Source organism: Parasteatoda tepidariorum, chromosome 5 (genome assembly GCF_043381705.1).
Source record: "Parasteatoda tepidariorum isolate YZ-2023 chromosome 5, CAS_Ptep_4.0, whole genome shotgun sequence".
NCBI lineage: Eukaryota > Metazoa > Arthropoda > Arachnida > Araneae > Theridiidae > Parasteatoda > Parasteatoda tepidariorum.
Window position 1 is genome coordinate 69,561,470 of NC_092208.1, and position 11,996 is coordinate 69,573,465.

Here is an 11,996-nt window from a genome sequence, read left to right on the forward strand (position 1 = left end):
CTTGTTTGCCATTTTAATTCTGTTTTCTACTTCTGTTTTAATGCTGTTTTGGTCATTGATCATTGTTCCAAGGTATTTGAATTCCTTAACCTTTTCAAAGGAGTAACCAGTTATGAATAGAGGATCATGATTTACAGTTGTGGCTGGAGATTCCATAAATTTAGTTTTATCTTCATTGATGGTATAACCCATATTTGAAGCAGAAGTTTCAAGAGCCAGAAAGGCCAGTCTCACAGCTCTCTCTGATCTTCCTATGGCATCGATGGATGTCATCGGCATATGCCAGTAATTGAACTGATCTATTCCAAAGGGTGCCTTTTCGGTCTAATCCACTATCTCTGATACATTTCTCTAGAGCTAGATTAAAGAGTAGACAGGCGAGGGAACCCCCTCGACGCAGGCCTCTCTCTGTTGAAAGTGGTTCCGATAATTGATTTTGAATTTTAACCCTGCATCTTATATTACTTAGAGTAACTCTGGTTAAGTTAATGAGTTTAGTAGGGATCCCAAATTCGGCCATTGCTTCCAGTAGTTTATCTCTCTTTATACTGTCGTAAGCAGCTTTAAAGTCTATAAATAAATGAAAAGTTTTGATATTATATTCCTTAGTTTTTTCTAAATGAAAACATTAGGGCATAAAAATAAATTTATAAGAATTATAATTGGGCTTAGCTAAGAATTTATGACTTTTGTCTGAATTTTTCCGTCTGTATTACCAAAATTAACTTGATTTGTTTTACTCTATATGTTCATAGTGGTCTGTAATTTCGAATTACTACCGGCTTTTATTTAAGAAATGTTTTTTCCTTTAATAAAGAACCCGTTAAAAATAAATCAAATTTTTGAATTAATTGTAAAAGAAATGTTTACGTTAGTAATTAATAAATTAATATTATTTGCGTAAATGTTGTGAGAATGTTGTCCATCATCCATTGAACTGAAAGTTACATATATTTAATTATAATTAAACTAATATGTAAAATAATAATTAATAAAAAATATGTTAAATTGATTTTTTACTTTTCGAATCAAGGTTTGCTTATGTAATTTATAAAAATAAACCTATGTATCGCAACGAAGTCTATTTATGTAACATATCATGGTCAACTTTTGCAATATATCATAGCAGGGTTTGCTTTGGTAACATATCAAAATTTACTTATGCAATGTATCAAGATCTAGTTATGTAAATACAATGATTTGAGTAAATTATGTTAATACGAGTAAGGATTTACTTTGTAATAACTTTGAGATAATCCTTTGAAATTTCAATAAATATTTTTTCTTACCATGTGATATGAGACCTCCTAATTCAGTGACAACTCCAGCTAGATAGGGAAAATATGGTGACCAGGCAATGTCTGTCCCAAGAGTAACTAATATTTCACCAGGCTAGATATTGTTTAAATGAAAGAAGTAGAAATTAATTACAACATGTGAAATATTTCTAAAAAATAATAGTTACACAAGCATAATTTAGTAATACCCTTACTTTTATGTCCGCTGCGTCTTCAATGGTTATTGCTTTACGAACATACCCTTTTGCGATACCTTGACTTACGGGTATACCTGCAAGGAAAAAATATTTTTTTTAATAACTTTAGCTTAAACATATAGATTGATTTAAAAGAAATTTATTTATAAATACCTTGCATTGAAAAGTCTTCTACACTTGAAATGTTTTCTGCAACTGTTAAGTCCATCTAAAAACATTTAAAATGATGTCAGTGGCAAAACTTTTACATTCCTTACTTGTAACATAAATTGAAACTCCTTTATATATGCAAACATTAAATTTCGATTTCTGGTTTGGTTTCTGGATTCTTTCAAAGCTCATCATTTCAATGAATTTTGTAACAATTTCATGGATTTTATACACTTGAATTAAAATTTTACGCATTTAAAACTTAAAAAATTCTTACAATTTTCTAATGAAACTGAAAGCTACTTTGAATTTTTAATTTTCTCGAAATATACTTAAGGAATCGTTACTTTCTTCGATCTGTATTTGTATTTTTACTTGTACGTTTCAAAATCTAAACTTTTCACTCGCTACTTTTTAAAAGTAACGTTCCCATGCATGGTGTTAACTGTGAAAAGTTTTCTTTTATTTCAAATGTTGTGGCAAACATAACAAATTTTAAAACAAGTTATAGTAATTTAAAAACATTAAAGCAGGACTTACAGCCAGTGTTAACGGCAAAGAATATTGTAGATTCTTTACTGCAAAATTGATAGCTGTTTCTTTTTTTATTTTTTAACTGCGTGAGTTCTGAGTGTCATTGTAGCAGTTAGTATTGTAACGTAGCATAAACTTAACTAAACTAAACTGAGTGGCACGACAGTCCATAGAGGGCCAAGGCCTACTGTGCCCATCTCAGTTTTCTTGACTTTGGGTTCTGGGGTGCAGGAGCACATGTTCCGGTTAGGTGGTCAGCCGAACGCGAAACCCCCAGTGTTCAGTTCCCAAGCAAGCTTGGTATTCATTTATCGACCCACTGAAGGGATGAAAGGNGATGTTCCGGTTAGGAGGTCAGCCGAACGCGAAACCCCCAATGTTCAGTTCCCAAGCAAGCTTGGTATTCATTTATCGACCCACTGAAGGGATGAAAGGTTGAGTCAACCTTGCCCGGCCCGAGGATCGAACCCAGGACCTGTGGCATGGGAGCGCGAAGCGCTACCACTCAGTCACTGGACGTCCATTGTAACGTAACATATGTTGCATAAATTGCATCGTAATCAATGGAATTGTGCTAGTGAATGCGATATGCATACAATGTATGCTATATGCAAACTTATGACATAAATTGAGAAGGTACGCAAAATCCCTTTCTGCAGTCCCTTCACCAAGCAATTACTATTTATTAAGTCAAATCAACAAGAGAAACCACTTAACCATCAGAGTTTTTTATTAGATAGAACAGCGGTCCCCAATTTTTTACGGCTACGGGACCTCTTTTCAGAGAGCTCCAAATGTATCAATGGAGTTTATTAGCAGCAATCATTTTTTCAGTAAAAAGCTCTTAAAATAATATGTTTTATGTCACCATTGAATTCGCAGACCTAGAGTGGTATCTTGTTTAGTTCTGACTAGGTTTTTGGGACAAACATTTACTGAAAAGTAATAAAATAAGTTGAATTAGGATTTTCTGAAAAACAACTTTTATAAACATAGAGAATTGTTATCAGAGAAATATAATTCGTGTTTCTTGAATTTGGTCATTTTATTTTGAATTTAAAAGTTCGACGAGAAATAGTTGGTAATAAAATGGTATTTTACTTAAATAATTTCTTAAGAAAAACTAGCAAAGAAAATTATGCTTTGTTGTTTTGATATAAATATAATTACAAGTTTCCAAAATTGTTGATTCAAAAAAGTTAAACTTTCTGAACTCCTTTGACCCTTTCACGGAGTCCAAGGTTCCGTGGAACACCATTAAGGTATAAAACAAGTTCGATATCACGTGATTAAATGCTGTTTTATTGCCTTACCTACTCTAGGTTGTTACACTATAAAAAGATTCGAAACACATTTATTTTTTGAGCATGAAACAACTACCTTAAATCTATTTATTCCCTTTTTTTAGACGAGAAAACAATAATTTTGCAACTTTCTCTTCTTATTTTGTCTGCATCTCTTAGAAGTAACATACCATTTTCATAGCAGGCATGAATCCATAGCAGATGCAAAATAACTGTCACCGGAAATATTAGCCATCTCAAGTAAAAAGGTTTAACCTTAACATTTTACTTACCGGCTTTGGAAATCCTTTCATTATTTCAGGAAATCTGTAATCATTCATTACTGGATATCTTTTCATCCTCTGTGTTGCTCTAAAATAAGTGAAAACGTGAAAAAAAAATGATGCTTTATAGATCAAAAATAAAATTCAAAAGGATAGGATATACTTAGTGCTAGATAGACAAAAAAAAGAAAGAAAAAGAAAACGTAAATAAAGCACATTTTAAAGTAAAGTACATCAAGAAGGAAAAAAAACAGGCTACTCTAAATTACTTTTGATCTAATGATCGGATGTTCACGTTTTAGGACTCACTCCTAATGATTCCTGGGGGTGATCTCAAATATGCTTAAAAATAAGTGCAGACAATATTTTAAGTTACAAAACCAGACACAAAAATGTACTTTCTCTGAATAAACATACCTTTTTTTCAACGGAATCAGATTTCTGGTGCCCAAAATATAGGGGGTAGCTGCAATCAATGAAATATAGTCCCATTTGTTCAGGAAAGCCCTCCCAAGTAATGTTAATTTTAATTTTTGCGTATTTCGCTATAACTGGAGAACTTTTTAAGCGAATTGAAGCATTTTTCCAAACAATTATAAAATTTGTTTGCAAAAGATAATTCCATGCAAAAGTAAATTTTAGTAAATATTTATTATTTCTTCTTCTTATTTTTTTTTAAATAATAGTTGAAAAAATTTAGAATTGTAAGGTAAGCGATTTTTTATATCATTTTTAAAGTAGTTTCAATGCAGTATTTTATGGTAATTTAGGTAGTTTTTCAATACAAAATTTGAGCAAAATCGATTGAATCAACCGAATTTTAAGTATAGGATTTTCTTAAAATTTGAGTTTTCAAGAACTATTCGACCGATTTTCCTCAAATTTTGTATTTTTCCATACATTATAGCAACTATTTGGACTGTATTTCGAAGATTGCGGCAATATTTTTGGGGTCAAGTATCGTAATCCGTTTAAAAAAAAGGCATGTTTATTCAGAGAAAGTTCATTTTTGTGTCTGATTTTGTAATTTAAAATATCGTCTGCATTTAAGATATCGTGACTTCAATTAGCATATTTGAACTTCTTCTTTACTCTTGTCACTCTTTAGAGTCAATAAGATTGAGTCTTAAAACATGAAAATCCGATGGTTAGTTAAAAAGTTATTCATTCCATCCATTGTGGGTGGTCCATTATTTTCTTGCACACTGTACATGAATAGACATATTATAGTTTCGGTCCTGGAACAAGAGCCTTCCTCAATGTCTAAACTTCGAAATTTTGCGTCCAAATGTCGAAGTGACATTTAGGCTCTGACGAAGGTTCTTGTTTATACAACAGAATTTATAGTGTGTCAATTTATGTATTTTTTATTTGTGCTTTATTTACGCTGTTTTGTGCTTTAAGATTAAAGTTATTTAAACTTCAACTAATTATCGATATTGGAAAAAATGCCATTTTATTTTTACTTTAAGGCTATCAAACACAACTTTAATTATTACAAAAATTATTATATTTCGTTTTACAAAAATCTTAATGCTTACTCGTTTATGTATACAATACTAAAACTGTAATTACTTAATGAAATGCTCACTTTAGAAATAATTTTGATTATTTCTAAAATGAGCTTTTTAAAAAATTTCTACAAGAAGAAGGAAAAATTTTTTTAAATATATTCATGGAAAACATTTAATACTTGGCAATAATTTTAGGCGATCTTGTTCTAAGTAAGTGCTTGATTTCATCAACTGTCATAAAGAAAAGTAGATCTTCTTCAGGAATTCTCCCTTCTAGGACCATAAGTTGGGATAAATGTCTCCACCCTTTACGCCATTCATCCATTCCTTTTACCACCATTGACTGGAAAAAATAGCAGACAAATTTGTGTTTAAAAAAATTTTGAATTTATGGTTTACACGTTATGAATTTCATTCCTATATGAATAGGAATAAAAATAAAAATAATTGCTATATCGGATATGCTAAGTTGCCTAGCTTTATTTTATTTAATAACCATCGTTGAATAGCCCACCCAATTTTGAGTTTACGACTAGCAATGCTGAACTCCGTAGCCTTGTAATTTTGAACCTAATCTAAAAAACAAGGGAACTTTTGGATCAAGTATTGGGAGAAATCCGCATCGTGAAGGACGTTTTGGTGGAAATAACCCACATTTGCGATACAAGGTGAGGAAAACCATGAAAACCTACTCTAATGACAAAGTAACTCGAACCTATAATCTGTTTACCACTGAGGATATTTCACGTCAGTCCTGTGATCCGTGAGAGTCAAGTGCGGATTCGAATAAACCAGCTATCGCTGGTATTCGATACCTCATTGGGAGGCAAGCGCTCTATCCCCTGAGCCAGCACAGCTCAAATCTTCGCTTTATGGGTGTATTTTTCTAGTGGTTACAAAATGTACATTTTAATGTAAGATTTTTGGTTTCGTAAACTTGATTTGAAATTATTATGCCTGCCGCTGGATATAAGTAATTAAAAATTTCATAATAAACCATACTTAGCTCTAATTAACACACCCAGACTGATTCTAGACTAGGGAGCATGCCACTACTTGAATAAAAACTAATTTTTCCCCAGGTAGATTAACGATATTAAATATAAGTTAAATGTCTGTCACCATGTCTATTACTTCTCTCCAACAAACTCTTTCTATAAAATGCTATACTGCTATAATTATCGTTGCCGACGGATGTTACAACATATAAAGGATATTCAGAGTCTACTTTCGATTCAAGAGCTCCGTAAGCTCCAGTTATCCCAAGTTGACAATTTTAAAGCGCTGGCAATTTTCAGTTTTTGTTTCCCTCCGGCTTTATGGATGGTGTTTTCTACACTAGGGAGCGCTGAAAGCTGTATACCGCTTATACTTCCGGGTTACTGTTTCCGGTGTATATCAAAGAAATTTGGCTCACAACGTGTCAATAATATGTGCCAACTTTCAAATTTAAACCTGAATTATAATGTATAAATTAATCTTGCTCCTCGAACAATATGCTTACACTAACATAAGATGGTGCACAGCTTACAACTCGAATAAACAGTAATAAACAAATGGAAAGAGGCCAAATCTTGACTACCAAAAAAGCGAGTTATTCAAAATCTAGCAACCATGTCACCTTTTTTAACAATATATCTCTAAATAACTAAATCAAATTTTCACTTCAAACTCACCAGAATTACATAATAACATTAATATCTTATGAAATACGGCAGATTTGAGCTCAGAAATTATCTAATTTATTTCTTTTATTGAAAAATAAATTATCCGTTTGAAAATATCGCCTCGCAGAATAACATATAGTAAGCAACTGCAAACTTTCTTACCAGAACTAAAGCTGACATACAGCTCGAGATTGTTATTGTTTACATTTCTACTGAAAACACCATCCATAAAATGCTTTGCAGAATGTGAAGCAGTTGTCATCCCAGCTTTACTGAGTACGATGTTGTTCATCATACATTCTCTACCTTTTTTAATTTACTAATTAAGCATTTTTACTTTGTTAACTTCCATTTCAGAACCTTAGGTTTATCTCTCTGCGCAAGCTGTAAGCTAATTCTCTCAACTTGATATGTTCCGATTTTATGCTTTAAATGCTTTCTGAAGACGACAACAAATGGAAATGTTCGAACATTCCCAGTAAATTCTACTTAGTACTTTCCAACTAAAAAAAAATAATTAGTAATTTTGTCTAAAAAATCGAAGGGTGATTTGTTTTTAGAAGAGAGATAGGGTTTGAAAATAGATTGCAACAAAATATAACGGATATATAGATGTTACTTCCTGATTTTTGAAGAAAAAGTCTACTTTTGAATTTCTAAAAGTTTGGAACAACCAGTCAATATGATTTTCTCTGCTTATGTGATAAAAAAAAATTAAGAAAATTAAAATGAAATGCAATAAAATTATTTTTGACTGATTTCTACTTTATTGGGTTTTGCTGATGTCAACATCTCTACATTGAATTGCAGTAAATATTAAGGTAGCAAGAAATTTATAATCATTAAGTTATTTTACCTAAAACCCTGGATTACCTTTCTTAAATAGCGTAACTCTTTCCTCCTCAACCCTTGTGCCGCTTTCGATTTAGATTGGCTGTCACCGATCACATGAGTAAACAGTCGTCATATTGGTGACTAGTTTGAATTGTGAAGTATTATCACACCCGATCTTCTATTTCTAATTTCGCTTTTTTATACTTTGTTTCATACTTTTAAATTAATAATGACAGATTGTTGCGTATTAGGGTGTTCTAATAAGCCAAATTTAGGCTTTAAATTATATCGTTTACGTGTTGGAGACAACAATAAAGGACGACGGAAAATATAGCTGTATAGAATAGTCAAAAATAAATGGACACCAAATGATTCTAAGTAAGATAAAAATTTAATATGAAGAAAATGGTAAAAAAATGATTTTTCCGATATATTTTAAATTGTTCATTATTTTGTTTACTTATGTTGATTTTTGCCTTTTTAGTTTTTAAGAAATGTCTCAAGTACTATATTAAAAGTTTGATTTGCTTTGTTTTATTTTATTTTATAAAAGAATAATGTGTCTATTTCAATAAATTAACTATTATTTCAACGACGAGTATGTCCTCTTATTAAAGATATATCATTAAATATATGTTATTAGCATTCTTACTTATGATTAATATATAAAATCATTAGATAATCAAATCGAATACAATTTAAATACTTTTGTACGATACTATTACTTTTTATATAATACTTTTGTTTAAATACTGTTTAAATACAATAAAATAAAATTAAATTCAGTAAAATTTTTATTAAATTTTTTCATTTTATATATCTCGCTTTATTCAATTGATGAAATTAAAATGTTTTTTTTAATATCAAGAATTATTCAACAAAATAAAATATTTACCATACAATATTCTAACTCAAATAATACACCTCAATCATAGTGAATCTATGTAAATTAAAAAGCTTAGCTCTTATTTTCGTAATACCGATGAGAGGATGATAAGATAATACAATTAAAGACTTTGGTGTTTTGAAAAAAATGAGAAATTCTTCCAAAAATATTAATGCTGTTTAATTGAATTTATTGGTATAATATTTATAATTGAATTTATTGGTTTTATGCTTTGATTGACAAACACATTTTTTTTTAAATTTAGTATTTAAAAAATTAATCAACAATTTTAAATCAGAAACTTTAAAAATTAATCAGCAATGTTAGATTTTGTTATTTACACCTAAAATTTCAATTAAGCCTTCATTTTTAAATCAATTAATTGTCCTAAAAGATTTAGCACTTGTTTACTATAAAAGACCAAATAACAATTGCTATTTAAAATATAAGAAAAAAAATTTCTTCGAGCGCTGTATGATGTTTTAAATTATAAATCTAAATTATTTAAATTACAAATCATATCTCCTTTTGCACATCATGAAAAAAACCAAATGCAAGAAATTTCTAAGAGTTCAGAATTTTTTTTTGTACCAGATAATAATAGACGAAACGAGAAAGTTTTAGCTTATAAATAAAATATTATTCTCACTGAATAGAATAAAATATATATATATATATATAACTGCAGACATATAAAAAGAGTTTTAAGAATAAATAGTAAATATTTAGGTTATCTTCATAAGTATGAAAATATTAATCAGTAAAAACTGGTGTTTAAGAGTTGAAACTCCGTATTTCAAGAGAGTTGCAATCACCAAAATGATGGCTTGTCGCTTCTAAAGCTGCATATCCAGGGCTTTAATTTTACCAATGTTTGAAGCATAACTGTATACCTTATATACCAGGGGTGGCCAACCTGCGGCTCGCGAGCCATATGCGGCTCTTTGAAGGATTATTTGTGGCTCTCGATAAATGTACCCGAGTTCCCTTTTCATTTTTATGCCATTATATTTAAAAAAAATTATTATCGTTCCGTATGTGTTTCAAAATTTCTTTTAAATTACTGAGAAAAAGTATGAAAGACTAAGTGCAACGTTGTTCAATTCAAGGTGAGTTTTCCATTTCCAATATAATAATGACACAAAATGCATCTGGAGTATTGGACTTAATAGAGATACAAGAAGATGAAGCTCTCCAATTAAAATATAAATCGACATTGATTACTGAATTTTGGAAAATTTGTACCAGAATCGAAGTATCCTGAATTAAAAAGGGCTGCCTGTCAAATTACTTCAATATTCGGAACTACGTACTTATGTGAATCATTTTATTCCACTTTAAAATTCGTGAAATCCAAACACCGATCAGTATCAACTAACCAGCATCTCAAAGAATTACTGAGAAGTGCTGTCACCAATTATTCACTAAATTTTAAAGAATTGTCATGAGAAGTAAAATAAATATGTTTAATTTTAAATTCAATACACATACTTTGTACTTTCACTTATATGTTTTCAATAAATATAATTAACGTAATTTTTTTAAATACCTTATTTGCATACCTTTTAAATACGTATTTAATTGCGGCTAATGAAAAATTTCAAATTGTGAAAAATGGCTCGACTATGTAGGAGGTTATTTTTGGTTGTATTATTACAAGTACCGGATCTTACCTAAGTCGGGTGTGAAGATTTCAAAACTAAATTTAGTTTTGTATAGAGTTCACATTTTTCTTCAAGATAGTATAGTATATTGCAAAGTTGATGTTATGAATTAAGGAATCCTTACCTTTGACATTTCTCGATTTTGAACACCTTTTCTAGTGAAGGGTAAGATATATTTCAAGATCATTCTGAAACAAAAACAAGAAAAATCTAGTATAATTAAAAAGCATATAACCAGGCAAAGATTAGAGACATTTTGATGTATTTAAAGTATTCCTGCAAAATGTTGCATATTCTCGCTTATCAAGATGGAAATGAAACTGCTAAGAAAGATTTTCCATACCAACTTGTTTTTGGGAAGAATCCTGAAAATATCCTGACTATCAAGATTTTTTAACGGTTACAACATATTCTCTATAATATATTCTCTGTAATTTTATAAATTTATATATTCTCTCTAACATATTATTCGTATAAGACTGCTAATTACCCGAGAAAATGTAAATAGTATTGAATAATTAATAGTTAAGAATATAATTGCTTCCTTTGAAAATCATCTATAAATGAAATGACTGGTCAACCAGTTTTTTATTTTATTTCATTTCTTAGTTTCAGTCTTGCATGCATACAATATTTACAAGATAATTTGATTACTTCAAAATAATTATTAATGACAACAAAGTACTGCTGATTTTTGTTAATTTATAATTTTTTTTAATGGAAACTAGGAATTTTTGTACCCTACTTACACCGCTTACCACTTATAATTTATTTTGTTTTTCTTAAAAGCTGATAATTTTGTAAAGAAAATGTATAGTTATTATAACCTGTGTTAACTAACTTTCTGCTAGTATGTGTTTGGTGTTGAATTACCGGTTGGCGCGATTATATGTCGCCAGCCATCTTTAATGTAACCTAAAAACTATTCCTTCTTGTTTCTTGACACTTTGAGAGCGTATGGTCGCTCCGTAATGTAAGTTCATGCGTGAACTAATCAACTAATTTACTTATGTTAAATAAATATTTATTAGTTATTATACAGTCCATTACATCAAAATTTAATTATTGAGCTATCACGGGACTGTACAGTTGGTCCTAAGCAACCGGAGAGAATATGGCTTCTTTGATATCGTTGAACCGCCAAAGAGGCGTAATCAAAACAAAATTAGGAAAGTTGTTAACATTTCTTGATGAATTGAAAGTCGATGAAGAGGAGCTGAATCGTGAAGTTATGCTAAACACAAAACTAAATTCGTTACTGTAACTAAAAAACATTGCAAAGCAATTGATAATTGATTACACTCAACATCCAGAAGATATCGATTTGAAGGATAATCTTAGTTTAACTGAAGAGCTAGACGAGGAAATAGAGGATTTAGAAGTAAGATTTCGAATTACTCTTTCTGAATGCAAAATTAATGATCAAGATAAAATTAAAGAAGCAAAGATTGTTTCTAATTGTAGTTATAAATTGCCAGATTTACCCTTACCATAATTTTATGGTAAATATGAAGATTTCATAAACTTTAAAATGCAATTTATGTCAATTATCGGTAACAATAAAGAATTGAATGATACTCAAAAACTGTTTTATCTCAAAGCATCTCTTAAAGGAGAAGCAAAATTGTTGGAATCTTGTCAAGACACATTTGAATCTCTGTTTTCTGCACTTAATAGCAGGTATG

General features: G+C 30.1%; 1 protein-coding gene across 1 annotated transcript in view; it reads right to left on the minus strand.

The window, feature by feature from the left end:
- LOC107451670 (rifampicin phosphotransferase) overlaps positions 1–11,996 on the minus strand; it is a gene marked incomplete in the record, with an annotated part of 78,821 nt that overhangs the window by 3,900 nt on the left and 62,925 nt on the right. The window contains 6 exon segments of the mRNA XM_071180556.1: positions 1,290–1,392; positions 1,493–1,569; positions 1,649–1,703; positions 3,756–3,834; positions 5,440–5,603; positions 10,436–10,499. Coding sequence (XP_071036657.1) covers positions 1,290–1,392; positions 1,493–1,569; positions 1,649–1,703; positions 3,756–3,834; positions 5,440–5,603; positions 10,436–10,499 — 542 coding nt within the window.